A 22,783-nucleotide genomic window follows, 5' to 3' on the forward strand; every position below is an offset into this window, starting at 1 on the left:
ATAGATACATCTTGGAGACTAAGGACATGGAGATCCATCCTCATGATGTATAATTATTAATTCAATTTTGTTTTTATTTACATGTCTACCTATATATTCCTTTATTCTTTCAAAAAATTAATCATTATTATTATAACTCATAACATATAATTCTATCTATTATATACTTTTAAACTATATATTTCTTATAATTAATGATCGGAAAGAATTTAGTCAAGTTTGTCATAAAAAGAGAATATTATTGATTTTTAATTTTATTATATATCATAATTAATATTATATATATACTTGATCATCATGAATATTCACTTGGCTACTCCGATACCTAATTTCTTCCCAAGCTTCCAAATATTCAACAAACTAACCATAATTAGTAGTGGAATTATTAATCCAAATCATTTCAGGTTCAAATTTAATGTTGTCAAAAACAAAGGTACGTACCTATACATAATATATATATCAATTAATATTGAATCTTAATTAATGTTAATTAATATAATCTTTAATTTTTGCAGCCACAGGGGATGAAAGACCAAGTGGGAAATTATCAGTTAAAGAGAATAGTAGTTGTTATCATAATAATAATGATGATGATTTATTCAGTGGAAAATTGGTGCAGGGGAAGCATGTTTTCCAGCAAAACTTCTCGATTAGATCATATGAGGTAGGCCCTGATTCTAAAATCACCATTGGAGCCTTAACTAATCTTTTACAGGTAAAGATATATATCATGCTATTATATTATAAGTTATAAGAAACATGTTAAATTAATTAATGTGTTGGGGTTGGTTGTGTGAAAATGAAATGAATATATATTATATATAAGGAATCAGCAGTGAACCATTTGATAAGGGGTGGGGTGATGGTGGAAGGTTTGGGTTGGACGCCGGCCATGTGCCTCAAAAATCTGATTTGGGTTGTCTACAACATCCACATTCTCATTGACACCTACCCTTCATGGTAATTAATCTAATTAAATTATTATAATTAATTACACCTTCATATTAAATGATCTAGCTAGATAATTAGTTGTAGTACTAATTAACAAATAATTATACATGTATAAATTAATAGGAGTGATGTTGTTGAAGTAGAGACATGGACTTGTGCATCAGGAAGAAATGGTATGCGTCGTGACTGGCTAGGCCGTGATTACAACACACGAAAAACTCTCTTTACAGCTGTCAGGTTATCTATCTAATAATTATATAAAATCATCACTATATATAGTATTAATGAAGTAGAAGAATTAGGATTTTTGTCTCCTAATTTTTTACTCAATCAATTAAGTTATACTCTTTATAATATACGATTCTATCATTTGAAATACAATTTTTTTATTAATATATATGGTTCTTCAATTATATTTTATTTAATTTTATTGTAAAATAAGTTACATAATAAATAATAATTGATAGATGAATACAAATTAAGTAAATGCTTTTCACCCTTTTTACATTAATAATTAAAAAACAAAAAATAGAAGTATAACTTATTTTAGGGAAATTACCTCATGTATCGTTTTTTATTATTTTTTTTCTTTCAAATTTATAGTTTGGGTTGCTCCGGTAGTTTCTATGTGGGTTGTTATGTGAATTTTAGTTGCAATTTATGTTACTTTGTTAGTTACTATGTGTATTTCTGTTGGTTGCTACGTGAGTTGCAATATTATTTTTATAAAATACTACATAGCAATATAGGTTGATCGAACTGTCGGTTGTTATGTGGGCCACTCATTTTACGATCAAATTAAATAAATTGTGATAAAAATATATAGAATATGTTACTGTATAAAAGTTATATTTTGAAGAGTATTATTAAAAAGCTGTATACTATAAGGGACATAACTTAATAATATAAATAGTTTAGGGAGCAAAAATGTGAGGTATTGAATATTTATTGGTTTGATGATGAGTTGAGTTTTTATGGTAAAATAAATTGATAGTTTTGTTGTTGTAATTGGGGGAATGGAAAACAAGTGTGTATGTGATGATGAATAAGAAGACAAGGAAATTATCCAAGTTCATTGAGGAAACTAGACAAGAAACCAAGCCTTTATTTATGGACTACTGTGATCCAATAATCAACGATGCCACAAAGTTAAGGGACTTGGATTTTGACACTGCTCATTATGTTATTAAAGATTTATCGGTATGCATCATATATAATTTGGTTGATTAAATTAATTAATTAATTAATTAACAGTAATATAAATACACTAATTCATTTTTGCAGCCTAAATGGACTGATTTGGATGTTAATCAACATGTGAACCATGTCAAGTATATCAACTGGATCCTCCAGGTATTTAACACAATCATAATTAATAATATCATTATAATCTTTATCAAATAAAATTAATTATATTAAATATATAATGTGTTCATATCAGAGTGCTCCTGAGTCAATATTGGAGACTCAAAAGTTATGCTCTTTGAAATTGGAATTTCGAAAGGAGTGTGGAAAGAACAGTTTGCTTCATTCTTTATCTGCCATCTCCAAAAAATCTGATCAAGGCTTTGAGTTAGAACACACTCTTCGTCTTCAAAATGGCTTAACAATTTTGAGGGGAAGGACTGTTTGGATACCAAGAAACTACTGAGAAACTCATATTTTCCATTTTTTTTAATTATTATTATTTTTTAGAAACTGATAGTGGTTCACATCAAATTTTAGAATAATCGGTTATTCAATGTAGAATTAGTTTCTATTTTCTTTTCTTTTTTTTTTTCTTTAATATAGTTGGTGGTAACTGGTTACCATCATATCACTAATAGAATAAAAAATTCATAGTAGTAACTAATTCTATATTGGTACCTACACATTTATTACAAAAAAAAATATTTGGGTGGAATTTTTTTTTATCATATTTATAAAAAATAAGTTTACGATTTTCTTTTGTACATAAATTTACCATTTATCATCAACCTGTTAAAAGCAAATGGTAGATATCTAAACTACTTTAGCTTACACTTTTGGATCTACGTACTAAGCCCAACAATTTGGCCCAGCCCAGGCCCATCGTGGCTTTAAAAAACTCATAATTATGACTGGTCTTTAGTTATAATTTTTTTTTTTTTTGAATAATTTAGTTATAATTTTTTGATGACATAAATACTTAAGTTTTTAACTTTAAATTGTAATAAGTATTTGAGTTTAAATTGTAATAATTGTTATTAACTTGACATTAGTTATCTAGGTACGAAAGTTTCAAAATTATTATCTAAAAATTTAAATTTACTTATTTATTTATAACTGAACTTAAATATTTATACCACAAATTACTTTAATTTTTATTTAATAAAAATTACACTATGTATAGATTTTTTTTTTTGTTTCTTAATTTTTTTATTAGAAATTTTAATATGTTGTAGTATGAAACGTAATTTATACGTAAGACTTTAAAATTTCGGGTACGGTAAACAAAAATTTAAAATATGGTTAAGTCAAATGCTATAGGATGATTCTATAATGGATCCTTCAAAATGAGGTTCACTGATGTATTTTTTATTTATTTCGATATTTACACTATGTTTGGTAGGAGGGGGAGAGGGGCGCATGGAAAGAGGTGGAAGGAGAGACTAAATCACTTGTTTAGCAAGAGAAAGATGGAGGGAGACATTCTCCCTTCAAACCTTTAAAATTTAATCCCTCCAAATTTGGAAGGATTGTAAAAAAAGACAATATATTTTGCATAATACAATAACTACTCTTAAAAAAATAATAAAATTTTATTTTTAAATGAAAAGACAATTTTGTAATTTTGTTAATTAATTTTTTCTCCATCCTTTCCACCTCACACCTAATATCAAACAATACAAAGGAGATTAACTATCTATCCCTCTTACTCCCCATCCTCTCTTTCACCTCTCCATCCATCCTACTCTCCCTCCCTCCCACCAAACATAAGCTTAGGAAAATATTTTAGTTTAATTTTTTTTATAGTTTAATTATATTATTCAAGAAATTTTATAAAATTTTGAGAAATTTTGAATAATTTACAATATAAAAAATAGTGTTTTCCCACGCATATAAAATAAAACGCATGTAATTATATTTTTTACGTGTTAAATTTTTTTGAAAATTTTATATGATACTTTTTTTTTTGAAACATATATGATATTGGGTGATTCTACAATGCACCCCTTAAAAGGGATGTACTGATGCACCCTTAACTTGTTTCGGCATCCAGAAAATTTTTTTAGTCTAATTTTTTTTTTCATATTCATACTATTTAAGATATCCTACAAAATTTTGAAAAATTCGAAATAATTTACAATATAGAAAACAATGTTAAAACAGTCTATTTTATACGCGTATAAAATAAAATAGTCACGCGTGCAATACACTGTGTGAATATAATTTTCGGTGTGTTAAATTTTTTACAAATTTCTTAAAATTTTGCCGGATGTCTTAAATAACTATAACGTACATGACCATGAGAAAAAATTTGACTAAAAAATTATTTCAGATGCTAAAATAGATAGAGGTGCATCAATATATCCATTTTGAGGTGATACATTGTAGAATTTTCCTACGATACTTTAATTAAATACAACGTACAATAAATAATAGTGCTCTGATACACCTTTTTAGAAGAGTCTGTTGTATAAAATTATTAACTATCAAAAAATGAAAGAAAAAACCCCAATCATTTTACACTATCACAGATTAAGTTCCTCTATATATGTTATTATTTGTTATTCCAAGATTTTTTGAGCGCAGGGGCCGGAGTTATTGAATCTATTATCTTGATTGTTTTCCTTGAGATGATTTATAATTATCATGGAATATAATCTCTATATATATAGATTCTGTCAATTATTTTTTTTTACTTACAATCTTCATCAATCCGATCGATATATGTATATATTTTTTTATTAATTTCAATGACCAGTCATCTCAGCAAAAAAATATCGTGAAAAACGATTTGAAAATTTAACACATATATATATATATGCAGCGAATATATTTCTCCGAGTCCGAAGCACATATATAAGAATATAAATACGCGTTAGAAAAGAAAAACAAAATGTACATTTATATATAAGTTGTTGGAAAAAGATCGACATGCAAAAGTTATGTTTTTTAATATTATTTTAAAAAATAAAAATAAATAGTTTGAAATAAAGGAAATAATACATATATTTGTTAAACGCGTTGAACAGAGTAAAGACTGTATAGTATATATTATATAGAAGAAACAACCAAAATATGTGTGTCTTTGTGGTGAAATCACAAACCATAGATTAATTATTATCTGCAACAAGACATGATATATATATAGTACTACCAGTCGTACTACTGTCACTACTGGGTCTCTCTCTGTCTATTACTCACTATTTCACTACCATTGAAAATTGAAATATATATATATATATATATGTATATGGCAAGAGGTGTCGTGTGTGGGTGGGTGCATGAGAGGGACTCATCCTCATGCATATTATTATATAAAGATTCAGAGATATATACATGGCCCTAGCTACGTACGTACATAAACTGTTGCTACAAATTAATTTATTTAACCAAGTAACACAATGTTTAATGGTCTGCCATATGGGCTCTTTGAATAAGGTTTATCTTTTTACAAAATTGCCCCTCATTAAGTCGTGTAATTTAGTTATATCCAAAATCACATATATTATTATTTCAATTTGATAAATTATAACTCCTATGATTATATATGTATATGGTGGTGGTGTTAAGTTGTATATACAGATACGTAATGAAAATGCTCACTTAATGAAGAAATTAATTTAATGTTATTAATCAGGGAATTAATTAATAAGAAGAGAAAGTTATGTGCATGGCGGAGACAAGTACGTACGACTCCATGTCATATATGATATGGTATTACATATTACTAATGTTGTTCGGTTGGAAACAAACATATATTTCCTTTTTCTATTATAAATCATAAAATAATTATACATTTATACTATTAACTATATATATATATTATTAATTGATCCCAAAATCAAAAAATATAAAATTCGATCGAATATTTCATTTATATATGTAAGGAAGAATAAAATCAAAGTATATGTAAGGAGTGTTTGATCATACATCCAATATCTTTAGGCATATTCATATTCGATCTAATTATATATTAGATATTAAATTTTACTATTCGATCCGATCTAATTAATTTCAATCATTTAATCGATCTAATATTCATTAGATATTAAATTGGATCGATTTTATCATTGGATGTATTTTATTTATATTTATTGGTTTAATTTAGATTTATCCAATATTTTAGACCTACTATTTTTTGAATCGAATTAGATCAATCCAATATTTTAAGTCCAGTATGTATTGGGTTGGACTGATCTATATCCAATCCAAAAAAAAAAGTAAAATTTTAATGCTAATTTTTATATATACATATAGATTTAATTTACGTATAATAATATAAAATCTAATTACTCATCTAAGCTAAATGAAAATACTATAATTAGTTCGATTGGATGTTTAATGTATTAGATTTTTAGACACTTCATCTACTATTCAATTCAATGCAATTAGATATTTAAAAACAACATCTAATTCGATCCGATCACAATTGGATATCTAATATTTGACTGTCAGTTGCAATTTGATCAGTCGAATTTTATTGAATTAGATCGATTTATACACACCCCTATATGAAACTATTAGGGATAATAATTACATATAAAACACTATTTTTTTTTGTAAATTTTTTATATTTTTACGTTTAAAGATTTTTTTTTTTATTATTTTTACATTTTTACGATTAATAATAGAAACAACAAGAAAACTATATAAAAGTAACAAAAAAATAACATTCAAGCAATATCAAAATAACAACAAAAAATAACATATAAATAACAAAAATTCATAAAAATCGTAAATATATTTAAATTCTGTACAACCGTATTTTTGTAATTTTTTTTATTATTTTTATGTATTTGTAAAATAATCCCTAACTATTATTAATTGAATTTAATTTTTGGGATATTATTAATTGTGTTCATAGCAGGATATATGAGAGATCATGTAGATAGCTAATCAGTTCGATAAAACTTTAAGGTCAATTTTATTATGATTAATGATTTATATATATATATATATCTATATAAGAAAATTATCAAGGGGATTTATACAATACCTCACTTACAATAGAGATTTCACATCCTTCATATAGGACAATTTTATTTTTACTGTAGATTAGGTTACTTTTTGACCTTTTGACCTTGAATAACCGGTTATATAACTGGGAGTTGCACTAAAAATATTTAAATAATATTTCAAATTTTAGTTGTTCCTTATTTTATACTATTACTATACTGTTGAGGGTCAATAAAGTAATTTTGCAATTCATGAAATTTTTTGTTTACTTGTATTTACTTCAAAATAAAAAGTATTTTATAGGAAGGAGAGTTGTATTTTGCAATTGGATAAAAAACTATGAAGAGGATTTTTATGAATTTATTTTTATAAGAGAAAAGTTTAGGATGTAAGAAAAGTTAGATTTTAGCCTTTGCAAATGTATCTTTGGTTTAGAAACTTTAATCTCTTTGCCATGATGAGTTTGAGTAAAATTTGGTAAAAGTTACTTTACCGGCAACATTAAGAGTAAATTTGTCTTTTAAAAATGGCTGACATGTCTGTGTTATGTATTTAGAGATCACCAATGTAGATAGCTAATCAGTTCGATAAAACTTTAAGGTCAATTTTATTATGATTAATGATTTATATATATATATAAGAAAATATATAAGAAAATTATCAATATCAACCACGTAAACATATATATATATATAAATATAAATAATGCTTTATCTACAAAGGTAAAGAAAACAATATTTGAGCTTAAATCGAAAGTATTTAAAACAAACTATATATTGTAGAAAATTATATAATATAATATAATATTTTCTTCCATAAACTTTTAACATATAATTGATCACTATGCTTTTTAAAATATATAGTTTGTTAAAAAAAATTTCTAAAATATAACAGTTGCATGTCCATGCAAGTTCTCATTTTTTTACCGTTAAAAATTAACAGTTTTACTTCCTAAAATTTGAGTCCTATGTTGTCGAAATTAGAATATATAAAATTTATGAACTATTTAACTCATTGCCAATTAATTTTTTTTTTTTTAAGATGAAAATAGCCACTCTCATGCTAAATTCTAACAAGTCTTATATATTGTTGCTTTAATTATTTTGGAAGAATTTACTATATATATGGAGAATTATTTTTTTTATATATTTATTACTGTTTGCTAATATATATATATATTGAAAGATAATATATATCTATTTCTATTTTTATATTACTATAGTGCTAGTGCTACTATATATGGCATGAAGATCCTGAATTGGAATATTGATATTTACATATATATATCTCCCCTTTTTGGGGCAGTAGAGTATGTAGTACTAAAAAATAATATGAAGACATTTGATAAAGTTGTGTATGAATATTGAAACTTGAAATGCAATGACATTTCCCTTTTGGCTTCCCATGATCTAATGTCTCTTCTTATATATCCATATTCCTTTAATTCCCACACACATATATACTTTCAAAATTCAAAACTACTTTATTTATTAGTTTTTAACACATTATATTATAAAAATAATACATAATGTTTTTAACTTTTTATTGGGCCCCGTACGTATAGAAATAATAATATCTACTATTATATATTATTTAATTTATCTTTTTCTGAGGAGATTTAATTAATCTTTTTACTTACTGCTTAATAAACCCCTCTCAAAAAAGAAAAAGTCCATAAAAAATTAATAATAATATTATAATAATAAGATATAGACATGTGCAGAAATTACAAGCATATATAGTTATAGAAACCTAACCATAAGATGCTGTCTTAATTATGATACGTTTTAAGTTCAACAATATACACATATCAATCTTTTTACAATATATAAACATACCCATTATATATATTAAGTCTCTTTCATTATTTTTGGTTTTATATACTAAAAATAAAATAACAATACTATATATATACATACATATAATGTAATCATATCAACTTAATTAATAATTAATAGTATAATAAGATGCTTAAGCACATGGGACTATATATATGAAAGCATATATTCATGTGGCGACTAAGTAAAAGGTCAGTTTTATCATTGTGTACCCTTATTTGGTCAAACATATACCATTTTTTTAACATTAACATTAATTAATTAATTAATTAATAATGTTACGAGTTTGAAACTGATCACTATATTAGTTTGGAAAGAAGATAAAGCATATAGTATGATTAATGCATATAAATGGAAATCGAGAGAGACTAGATATTTTGATTATTAATATTAATTAATTATATTTGATATTATTAATTAGGTATATGTTTTATTCACTAAAACAGGGAGCTGTTATAAGAACAGGTGACTGAAATAAATATTAAAGTTCCTTTAGATATTGTTGTAAACATTTCTTGATTGCCATCTATAATTAATTGATCTTAATTATAGCCAGTTTAATTATTTGAGGTTCTTCAACACTTAATTTATTAACGAATAAAGTTTATTTTTTAATTATCCATAATTCGGTGATATATATATATATATATAGTGTCTACTTTGATTTATGTTGTAGAATTTTGACACATGATATCAAATAATTGTAGTTCATCATAAACATATATATATTCAAATTATAAATACTGATTATATCCGTATCAGTTTCAATTGTATATATTTGATTAATTATTATTAATTCATCTCAAAATAATTAAACCAAAAATTAAGACGTGTAAGGTTTTGATCAATTATTGTTTATTTGCTTTATATTACTTAAAATTAAATTTGTTTTTCATTGATTTAGAACTTCATTACTGTTAAAGACCCCATAAATATATCATCGTGATAATAATTATAAATTTTTATAGAGGCGTCACAATATTTATCTTGTCGCCTATAATAATGTACAATTAAAAAAAAATGTTAATAATTGAAACACCAATGTAGCGTTTATAAATATTATATTATTATTAGTGTAATTAAATATATAACAAATTGCTCACTATTGGCAAAGCATGCAACATGTAAATATTGTGCATTACTAGTAGTGTACCACCTAATTATATCAATACTTTAAGTATCAAAATTGAATTATTACTAAGGAACAAGGAAATACACTTCATGATTTTTGATTCGTGTTATTTCAAATCACGAAATATTTTCAATGAGTAGTACTATATATAATTTTAAATGTTGATTTTTCCACAAATAGGGTAGTCCCTTAAAACACACTTTATGTATATATATTTTTATAAATCCATTCCCCCAAAAATAAAATAAAAATGAAGTGAGAGACCAAAAGTCATGACAATTGATTTGGGTCCCTTAGTTGAGCTCTGAAAATGTATGTCCAAACTCTTTAAAAACAGCATCACCCCAACTTGCGCGTTGTGTAGCCCCCAAACACATTACAAATAATTTAATTAACCTACCAACTTGGCCTATATTAATGTCTACACTTTATTTTATTTTTAATAAATATATATAACTAAAATTAAATTAAAATTCTCTATATTATGTATGGATAATGCAAAAGGACTCATGCGAGAGGAAAGTATATTTATTTTACTTATTATTTATTTTTCCCAAATTAATTTTTTATTCTATATGCTACTTTTTCTTTATTTTGTTCGTACTAACCAAAATATTAAAACATGGAGGATCATGAGGACAAGAATAATAATTAAGACTACATTAGGAAAAACAATAAATGTTTATATCAATATTTTCAAACATGGGAATGTACGTACAAAATGAAAAATTCAATTAATTAGGATATATATCATGGTGAGATGGGTTGATTTCCAGATTTGTGAAATTTATATGGTTTGATTTATAGTGACGTTCGTACTATATATCTAATTATTAATAATTAATCTCATCTATCGTTTTCACTATATGCAAAATAATATGAAACACATTTAAAAGGACATTTGCACAACCACGAGCTCTGTCTCATACTTCCAAAAAAAGATATGCATGCAAGAATAATAGAAGAGATAATAATCCATATATATAGTTGAGCAATTACTTACGATTCTCTAGAAAAAATTATAACAAAAAATATATAGTTATATATATACGAATTAATTAATGTACTATATATCAATAGTTAATTAATCATGCATGTACGTATCATCTTTCATTTATATTGTTTGTGACAAACCTACATGGCTATGCTAATATTTCCTAACCATTATATATTATCATTGTCAATATAATATAATCGTGATTAATTATGACATCATCGTATACTTTTCCGTTTTTTTTTAATTATACCGATATATATAGTTAACAATTAATAGTTACTAATTGATGATGAGAAAAAATATTATTATATGTACATAATCTTATATTATCAAGCTGGCTTGGCTTAGGTATTTATAGTCATCTATTTTACGTGGAATATATACATGTAACTACGTTATAAATATATAATAAATTAATATATATCTGGCCCCCAAAAACAGAATACGATATCGATCGATGGGTGCACTGATCAAGGTTTTAGAATTTATATAAGTACATTTTGTTGATTCGATCGCAATGTATATGAAGGGGCTTTCGTGGGGTCCATTACTATTATTATTATTATTATTATTATTATTATTATTATTATTATTATTATTATTATTATTATTAGAATTAACGAGTATTTCACTGAATCCAGAAAAAAAATTAATTTTAACTCTAGAATATTAATTAGAAGGGTTTATTCCCTATACAATTGGTTTCCTATGATCAGCAATGCATTTCACAATATAAAATTATATAAATGAGAAAATATATATGATTTATATAAATAATGTATAATTATATATAATAATTATAACAAGCAATCATGATCAAGATATAAAATTATATATGGGAAACAGAGAGATCCATCATATATAATGCCTCCCCACCCACGTACCCCACGATAAATAGTGAAAGTACATATATAGTGTTACATATATATTCATACATGTGTATATAGTTCATTCATACACACAAATTATATATATATATCTATATATATATATATATGCGCATCACATACTAGACTACCGTGTTGGCAAGGGTACACTAAGATAAGCCCTGGCCAGCAACGTTATTACTATATATATAATTTGAATATATGTATGTATACATATATAACATATAAATAAATGTATCCCCCACAATAAGGCAAAATCACATGGCATGTACCATTAATATTAGTCAGTTAATCGGAGGGTGTAGATAAAATCTGACCCAATCAGAAATAGAACACAGCCTTAGGATCTGTCCCCATATCCAACTTATGGTGCCGGCCTTTATTAGTGTTTTTTATTTTATTTTTGATTTTTGGGGCAAATAGTCCCTACATTTGCCTCTCATGTGACCGACCACTAAACCATATTTGACCTGTAATTGCTCACACTTTGTCCTCTCTCTCTCTCTCTCTCTCTCTCTCTCTCTCTCTCTCTATTCTCCAATATATATGACTCTAACTACAAACCCTTTTTCTCAATTTCATTCATATTACTATTATTATTATTACTCATCTCTCAAGTTCTCAACACACACAAAATTGAAAAAAAGGAACTTAATATAACAAAACTATCTATATTATTTGTGATCAACAATATGGGAGAAGAAGATCAAGGTCTAGGGCTTGAAATAACTGAGTTGAGACTAGGTCTCCCGGGAGCGATGAGGGCGGGGTCGAATAAGAGGGTGTTTTCGGAGATGGTGGGCGAAGGAGGAGGAGGATCAGAATTAGAGGAGAAGAAGATAAGAGATGGTGATGAGGAAAAGAACAAGAAGAAGAAGATGATGATGATGATGATGAAAGTGGAAGAAGATCATCAAGTGAGTGGTGGTGTTGTGGGGTGGCCTCCAGTGTGTTCTTATAGGAAGAAGAATAATAATAATTGTGTAGTGAACGTGAAAGTGAGCATGGATGGTGCTCCTTTTCTTCGTAAATTAGATTTGAGTACCATGCATAACAAGGGTGGTTATTCTCATCTTGCCCTTGCCTTGGAAAATCTCTTTGGCTGTTTTGGCATAGGTAATTATTAATTACTAATATTAATCTATTAATAATTTTCTTTAATATATATATCTTAATTAATTGTTATTAAGTAGTCGATCATGGATATATATAAACATTAATTATGTATGAACATGTTAAATTTCATACGAGATGTATGTATATATAGTAAATTTCAGGTGTTAGACACTAATTTTAGTTTAATAATTAATTAATAATTTATATATATAGCAAATGATATGTCTATTAATTGCATATATGCGTTTGAACGGAAGAAATTAATTAATTAATTGTCTAATATATAATATATTATTCTGTTTAATTATATATAAATATATTATATGTAAGGAATTTCCTTGAAGAATTTAACACAATTCTAGCTATATAGTTTCATCAATCATTTTTAAGAAAATTAATTAAAAAAATTTATATTGGAAATTAAATAATTGATTAATTGAGCAGGAGAGGGGTTGAAGGATGGAGAGAGCTGTGAATTTGTGCCAATTTATGAAGACAAAGATGGAGACTGGATGCTAGTGGGAGATGTTCCCTGGGAGTAAGTCTCTTTCCATTCCACCAACCTCTTCTTTATTATTCTTTATATCTTTCAACACCACTACCAATGCCATAACACCTCAAAATTAAACTGTTTAATTTTAGGGGAGTTAGCCATATAGTATTTTATTTTTATTTTTATAATAATTTAGGTAGTTTTGGTGGTGGTTATATAGTATGTTATGTAAATTTGGATTGTGATTTAACTTGCTCTATTAGTTGCTATAGACTTTATAATTTTTTTTTATTTTTAGTCACAACAAAACTGATAACTAAAAATAAAAAAATTGTAAGTACTAATTATAAATTATTATTTTTATGTTGTGACTAAAAAGTCTGTGGCTAAAAGTATTAATTACAAAAATTATAATTTGTTGTGATTAAATGTATTTTTAGTCACAATACGTTATATTTAAGTTACGTTTTAATTCTGAAAAAATTATATTATGACTAAAAAATTGTTACTAAAAATAGTAGTTTTTCTTTTATAATGAGATGTAAATATGAAAAAACTCTAATTTTTTTGCACATATATATAGTAACTGTACATTATTTGTGCTTTAGGTCAATTTAATTAGAGCAAAATATTGAGATCATTAATTGTGTGTAGAGAGAAAATATATATTCAAATTCATTTATTGAGCAAGCTGGCCATTGACCCTGGTCAACGGACCCAACTGAGTCAAACATTCTTGAGGCGTGTTCACTAAGACTTGACAAATAGACATAAAAAGATCATAAAGTTAAACACAACAATCATAACCACTTACTAATTGTGTAAAACGTGGCATCTTAACATTAATTAATATTAGGTCAACAAGACTAATTACAAATTAGTCAGACTAATTACAAATTAGTCTAATAAATTCTGCTCCCTAGTTCAATACTATTAATCATTATTATTCTTAATTTTCCTAGTTAATAATTTAATTTCTTAATCAACATAAATCTTTTTAATTCTTTCGGTTTTATATATGTTGTTGGACCACTTATTATATATATTATACCCCAGACATGAGAAAATTCGTACCATACTAGTGTCGGTAGGCATACAAAACCAAATTATTGCTTTTCTTTTTAAAAATATACTTTGCTTAATATTGATCATATTATAGATAATTTACAAAATAATTATTTTGGGTATAATTAATTAATATTAATTTATTTTATTTATGTATTAATTTTTTCAGGATGTTTGTTGAGTCCTGTAAGAGACTGAGGATCATGAAGAAATCTGATGCCATGGGATTTGGTCTGGAGCCTAATAATAAGAGTTTCCTTCTCAAGGGAAGCTTAAAAAATGAGACCAAATAATTAAGCTGTAATAATTATTAATATATAGAGAGATCAACGGTCATGATCATCAGATCTCATCTACTGGTTTCCCTCAAATTCAATCACGTCCGTCCATTCCTCAATCGTTCAGACACTACAATATTTTTCATTATAACTATTAATTAATTATATATATATAATGTTTCTTTTATTTCTTAAGAAGACGTACGGTTTATATATTATAATCTCCTTTCATCATGATGCATGATCATCGATTATATTAGTTAATTACAAATTAATGTGAAAGTGTTGTCTTTAATTACTAATATATATTGTTTAATTAATACCAAAAATTAGATATATGGAAGACAATTTATTTTATTTTTTTTCACCCAAATGTTGTGATCATGGGTGTTTAATTTTTTTTTTTTCAAACAAGGAATGTTGTTTGATTTATATTTTTAATTTCTGATCAATGTCTCTCTTATATATATAACTATATAAATTCTTTAAATTTCCAAAGATATATTAGAATTTCCTGAATCAATAGTTAATTATATATATACGAATAAATATTTATTGGAGATGTTCAATAATATGCATTAATACCATTCAAAATAAATAATATGCATTAATAATGTAACGCATTATACCATATATTAATTAATTATGAGCTATAGTTATATTATATTAAAAGAATAATATTTTGTTTAATTTTAATGTCTCAAAGTCATGGCGGAATTAATTAATTCTTCACATATTTGTTGATTGCTTATATAGCAAAGGCATGGCATGTTGAGTTTTTCTAAGTTGAAAGTGTATGTTAAATTGTTATGATTTGTTGGTCTCTTTAACGAACTTGAAATATGTGACAAAGTAAAAGTTCTGTTGCTAATATGGTATGGTGGCTGCAACGTTGTCTTATTTTATATGGAATAGGATGCACATAGAAATTTAGCAAACACATTAGCTTCTTGCTAGTGTTAGTGTAGAGTATTGATCAGTTTCGAGTGTTATATACGATTAAAGTTAATATGTATATACATCTGTCATTTTTAGACCTAACTTTTATAGGATTGGATGGTTTGCTCGTAACTATTATGGTACTGTCCTCTATCATTCTTTGAAACTATACCTTGTCGTGTTCAACTGGTGTTGGCCGAGGCGATTGGATTGAAGAAAGCACTAAGTTGGATCAAACAACAAGAATACTCTCAAATTGTGATTGAATCGGATTGTAAAAGCGTTATTGATGCTCTTCATAGTTCAACTCAAATTTTATCCTCTTTGAGTTTAATTATTTTAGATTGTCATACTATAATTTCAGTGATCAACAATATTTTTCTTGTATTTTTGTTAAACGATTAATTATTTAATGATTACTGCAAGTTGTAGTTATGGTAGAGACTAGAGAGCTTGTTTCTACTACTTCAAACAATTATTTTAGAAGATTTGTCAATTATACATTACAACTTTTGTCAAAGAAAAGAAAACAAAAATATTAAATATATAAATTAATTTTATATTCATTAATTTATCAATTATTGCAACATTTATATTTATTAAATAAATAAAATTAAATTGAGAAGCCTAATTACGATATAAATATTAATGTAAGTCTAATATATAATTATAGTAAAAAAGACAAAACAAAATATGTGCAAAAAGTACTTTGCCCATAGTCCATACATGCTTTCGCTGGGCATAGTCTTAATCTATCCTCTTCTTTTGTAATTTTTTTTTTTACTTATTTTATAAAATTTTATGGTTTTTTTTTGAAACAAAGAAAATTATTATTAGGCAATGGCCAAAATAAATCTAAATTTGGTAACCCCACTACTAATTTTTTTTACATAAAGTTGGGAAATAAAATCTTAGAAACATTAAGATTCCTATACAAGTCAAATAAATATCACTTAAAAACAGAGCCATAAATCGTCATACAAGACTTTTTTTTGTTCAAAAGCTTTGTAACAACTTGTCAATCTATCTCTACTTCAATTTGAATACAAAGCTTATTGGTTATATATATTATAATCTATTATAAATTAACAGAAATGGGATTGCAAAATTCTGTTGATTAATAAGAAATATATTATGTTTTATATAGCAAAAGTTTGCAAAAATATAACTTTTTTTCTTTCTTTCAAAATGGTTATTTTAGGAGAAAGAATGAATAAAAAAAAATTAAACAAAATATGAGAAAAATAGTATAAGGTAAGTGACCACTTTGATAATTAGTCACCCTATATTTTTTTTTTTGCATACTTTTTTATCTTATTTTTTTTATAAAAGATATGAATCTTTTTTGCACATATTATCTCATAAAATGTGTGATTTCCATAATTTAAAATAGTATGACACTCTCAAAATTAATTTTCTATTGTTACCTAACCTTATTTGCTGATATAGATTGATGAAAGACTTAAACAGAAATATTATGCAATAAGAGTAATAACTAAATTAATAATCTTCAGATAATGAATTATAAGAAGATATTAAATAGATACAAAATTGTAATTTTAATAATTGACATAAGATAATTAATTTTTTATAATTAATTTTTTTTAATATTATGTGCAATACATATATACTAATTAATTAGTTATATTTTTAATTTTTATTTTAGTAATGTAGAATTTTAGTTTGTATAATTAGTTTTTTTTTTTTTAAGTTATTCAATAAAAATGCTTTTTTTATTAAAAATATTTAATTTAAGTATTATTTATAGAGAAAAATATAGTAATATTTAATTTAATTGTTAATTATAATTTTAGTTTAACCACGTAATAGTTTTAATTTTATAATATTTTTTACTTTTTTTTAGAAACAACACACTTTTTCTATATTTTAAAAAAATATTAATTAAAATATATATTTTTTTTAGTAAGTGTTATATATATTTAACGGTATTACAATAGTGATTCTTTAAAAAGATATAAATAATTTTTCAATTTTAATAATAAAAGAATAATAATAGAAAGATTATTTTAGATATGTGGATTAAAAAAATGATAATAGAAAAATATTTTAAGATATGTGCAATTTTAAATTTTGAATTGCAATGTTAAAAAAAATATTTTACATTATATATATCTATATTTAAATAAAATAAAATAAATATGTGTTGTGAGTTTAAATTTAAATTGTAATGTTTAAAAAAAATAACAATAATCATATTTACTTCAAAAATAATAATTTATTTTTTATTCATTATTTCTGAATTGTTAATGAACATAGAATAAAACATTGAAAATTAAAATAGAAGATTTGGATCAAATATAATTACTCCACCACTAGCGCGCTATATATATATTATTTGTGAAATAAGTGTAAACATTGAAATAATGTTTGTAAAAGATAAAAGATAAACGATAAAGGCAGTGTTTAACTATTAGGAATATATATATATGGCAACATATTATATATATGGTATATATATATGTAATGATATAGTATAGGAATATATGATAATTAAGTGTAAGTGAGAATGAAAATAATGAATGTGGCCCCATCATGTCCTACCCTCCATGCCATAACATAACCCATCCCATCTTGTTATTATGAATATTACAGCTCGATCGATCGATCATCAGTACTTATATATAAATATATATATAAAGATTTATATGATAGAGATGACTACTGGAATCTGGTCACCACTGGACCATAAACAGTGGTGTTATCTTTGAATGTATACGAAGGCAAAGGAACACACTACAATTCTTATTGTCCATCCACCCCATATCAAACCACCTACAATTAATATATATATTTATATGGAAATTCTTTTCTAAAGTTTTTTAGTTTTAGTATACCGAGAAATGTAGGTAATAAATTTTAAATAATTTACTGTGTGGAAAATATAAGTCAAAAGTTGTGCGTATTTGTATATTGTATGAGTACAACTAATTGAAATTATTTAGAATTGTCAAAAAATGAATGATATGACTATATTATAACTACAACGTATAAAATATAAAAATATAACTTATTTAAATACCAAAACGCTCTCTTGCAGTAAATATAAATAAAATAAATTAAAATGATGCTTATGCACATATATATGAATAAATTAAAAAATTTCACTCTCAACTATTACCACATTCAAATCTTGCTCTCTAAACATTTTATGTTGTAAAAAGTCCCCAAAAATTATTCGTACATATTTATTCTAGATATATTTGTATTGAATTGATTTTTTAGGTATTCACTACAAATATAATTGTTCTCTTTTGAATAAGCAAATTAAATTATTTACAAAATCATTGTTCTCTTTTAATTAAAAAAATCTAATTGTTGCTACTTGTTAAACCCTAGCTAATTCCGTTTTGAATTATATATTACCGAATAGCTAGATCGAAATCTATATATAATACTAATTTTTATTATGAAGATTAAACATTAATTGAACTTATTTGAACCAATATACAGTAGAATCTCTATTCAAGAATACACTTGGGACCAAAAAAATAATATTCTAATTAAGAGGTTATAACTAAATAGAGTTACACTTGAAAAAAAAATCAAAATATCAAAAAATATCAATGTAAAAAAAATACCAATAAACAATTCTTAATACTATATTATATTAAAATTATTTTCGCATACATATAATATTTATACATGTACTATAATTTGAAATAAAATTATTAATTTTACATAAGTAAATTTATAAAATATATGTATATATTTATTTAAGATCTAATTATTCTTACATAGAGGTATATTTTATTAATAGGGACTTAAAAAATGTATAACTAATTACAATATAGAAGTTATTCTTATTTATAACTGGCCCAAATTGGGACTTCATTTTTTTATAACAAATTAGAGGTTATTCTTGAATAGAATTCTTGAATAGAGGTTCTACTGTATATATAGAATAGAAGTATAGATCACAAATCATTAGTCTCAAGAATGACAATAAAACTAATTACAAAATCAAGAAATCGATCAAAGATCAATATTATAATTACACTTTCGTATGAGAAAATGTATATAATATAGCTAGATTAATTAACGCTTGACATCCCAATTAACTCAATAACTTTATTAGTTTCTAAAATAATCCCTATATTTACAAATATATAAGTGGAGGGATTTCATAATGTTAATTTTAATCTTATGTTTTGTTCGATTAACAACAATTCATTTCTATTGACAGAAGTTTGATTCTGGCGAGAAAATAAAATATAAGAAATAAAAAAAAAATCTCATGTTGATCGGTATATGGTAAAAAACATATATTATTATTATTATTATTATTATTATTATTATTATTATTATTATTATTAGTAGTAAGTAATTAAGTAAGTAAGTAATCTGATTAATACCAAATTAAGAACAAACAATACAAAACTTAGGGAAAGCACCCCTACAAGCACAACAAAAAAAATGTACATGGCAAAGCCAAAAACCAGCATCAATACATGATTTGAAGACCACAAAACCAATCAACAAATATATATATCTACAGCTTTATTATATATAGTTTTCAAAGGAATGTATTTACTTATTATAATTCTACGTACGTATTAATTATATTTAACAGTTTTAACAATGATGTATCTCTTCTTAGGGGCTTTTTGCTCCCAAAAAACATGTTATATATATATATATACCGTCTTGCAAATCATATACAAAGCTGCCAAAATCACAGCTAGCAGAGAAGACTACTTGTTTTTTGAACCGACACAACTTACACTGAGTCGCCCATCTCATAAGCTGAAGCATATTATTTATTTATTTATTTCCACCAAAATTCAACTTCCAAACATAATTATTACATTGAAAAAAAAAACTCTATAAATATATAAAATAAGTATATAAGTGGAATTTCTTCCATCTAAGCTAATTAAAATGACTCATTAATTCATGATGATTTTAATTGATGATTTTTTGGCCAACATAGAATAGAGATCGATATTATAATGATCTCGACTCTACAAAAGATAATTTATATAATATAAATAAAATGTATGGAGTCCGATAAATTAAGAAACTTGAACCAGAAATCCTGATAAAAAGATCAGTAAATATATATATATGACTGATCATAATGTACTACCTTATAAAGAAATTAAGATATGTGATGTATTATGAGTGACATAATTAAATTATGTAAACATATATATATATATAAATTTATGTTGATGATTTATATATAATAATAACGTATAATCCAATATATATTAGAGAAATAATTAGTATTTGTTAACTGAATCCGGAAGGTCAAATTAATACCTTCTTTCATTGAACAAAAATAATATAATATTTATTTAAGGCTCAAAAAAAGAAGACTCATTAATAATTGTATTAAAAAATTATTATATTATAGGCAAACTGAGGAACTCAAAAGAACAAGCCCCACGTTCTGATCATATATGTATTCTCAGTGGGATACATGTATTTTATATATATATATTCCATTTGTCCATATCATCATTAACTTATAATGATCCATTAATTAATATTATTAATATTTAATTCATCACTTCCTTAACGTACAAAGAATCTAATTTACACTTGTTCCCCATGGATATAACTATGATTCTAGCTTATTAATTAATTTCTCAAGTTTCAAAAATGTGTATATATATATATACTAACTAAACTAATAATTGTCTTTTGATAATTAATTTTCAATTGTAGATTATATATCATGATTTGTTAATATTGTTTAGGTTTATTGATATAAGTAGTACTAGTACTACATGCATGTACATGTATAAATTATGTTATATTATTTATAATAATATAATATATAGATTAAATATGTGTAATAAACTAATAATATGTAACATATGACAATGTATATTAGTTGTCATCTTTTGTAACATTTGGGAGTTACTTGTTACTATGAGTAACCTCCACCATCATCACCAACATTAAGAGTGTAAAAAGATGTTACACCTCTTAATTTGAAATTCTTAATGCTATAGGAGTTATGGTGTGTGTAGGAGTTACATTTGAGTCCATAACATCTATGGGGTTATGAGTTTGAATTTCAAATGGTGATGATATCCTAAACACTATATAAAGAGGTCTAAGGTGCTCATTTTGGAGAAAAAGTTTTCTATCAAGAAAGCACTTTGCTAGAAAACCCTAAAAGGCTTGATAATTCCTAAAGCTATTTCCTAGAGAGTTCCCTTAGTGCTTAGAGATAGGAGGAAATAAGCTTTTGGACAAAGGTGTAATACCTTGTTCAAGTCATGGTGATCCTCACTAATCTACACTCAAGGTTGTGAGTGAGTGTTTATATATATTATTCTCTTGTTATATATATACATATATTATATTACATGTGTTGTAATCATCTTCTTCTACATTTTTTATATATAATATATATAGTGTATATATATTGTATATTATGTTGTTATAACATTTATTTAATCTCTTTGTTGGTCCTTGTATTGTATTATTACAATAGAGTTGTAATATCTTGATTTTCTTCCATTGTAATAAAATCTCTAACAATCAAAAGCTTATCCATTTTCAATGGAAGAGGAGATAAATCAAGATTGTGAGAATACAAGGATAAGAGATTTTATGTAAAAACCATTCATGTGTGAGCATGGTGGTATATAATGTGATTTACTATTTTATATGATAGTAATATATATGATATATATGAGTTATATATATGTGACATATATGTGATTATGTGTTTGTATCATATTAATATATATAGTAGTATATAATATGATATTTGAATTTTATATCATGTTATTGTATGTATATATATGTGAGATATATAATATATAGCATGTCTATATATGAGTAATATATATTATATATATGTAGAGCATGGGATATAATATATATTAGTGAGATTAAATATGTAGAAATAATTATTTTTATGTATTTGTATGAGACATGCATGTATAATATATGTTATATATAT

The 22,783-nt window shown here is 24.8% G+C and overlaps 2 protein-coding genes across 3 annotated transcripts; both read left to right on the forward strand.

The window, feature by feature from the left end:
- Positions 1-231: 231 nt before the first annotated feature.
- Positions 232-2,795, forward strand: LOC115705304 (palmitoyl-acyl carrier protein thioesterase, chloroplastic). Of its 2 annotated transcripts, XR_009683439.1 has the most exons (8): positions 232-433; positions 516-715; positions 827-960; positions 1,075-1,188; positions 1,980-2,151; positions 2,236-2,304; positions 2,393-2,655; positions 2,743-2,795. XR_009683439.1 is itself a non-coding variant. In XM_030632608.2 (7 exons), the coding sequence occupies exons 1-7, from the start codon at positions 298-300 to the stop codon at positions 2,600-2,602; spliced, it is 1,035 nt and encodes a 344-aa protein (XP_030488468.2). In that variant the 5' UTR covers positions 232-297; the 3' UTR covers positions 2,603-2,795. The 2 variants fall into 2 exon arrangements, 1 of the variants encoding a protein (XP_030488468.2); XM_030632608.2 differs by having other exon boundaries at positions 2,393-2,795.
- A 9,724-nt stretch (positions 2,796-12,519) lies between these two features.
- On the forward strand, positions 12,520-15,183 carry LOC115705334 (auxin-induced protein IAA6). The gene is made up of 3 exons (XM_030632647.2): positions 12,520-13,065; positions 13,510-13,603; positions 14,793-15,183. Exons 1-3 carry the CDS (start codon positions 12,642-12,644, stop codon positions 14,914-14,916), a joined length of 642 nt encoding a protein of 213 aa, XP_030488507.2. The 5' UTR covers positions 12,520-12,641; the 3' UTR covers positions 14,917-15,183.
- Positions 15,184-22,783: the final 7,600 nt, after the last annotated feature.

The sequence above is a fragment of the Cannabis sativa genome, chromosome 1 (genome assembly GCF_029168945.1).
Source record: "Cannabis sativa cultivar Pink pepper isolate KNU-18-1 chromosome 1, ASM2916894v1, whole genome shotgun sequence".
Taxonomy (NCBI): Eukaryota; Viridiplantae; Streptophyta; class Magnoliopsida; order Rosales; family Cannabaceae; genus Cannabis; species Cannabis sativa.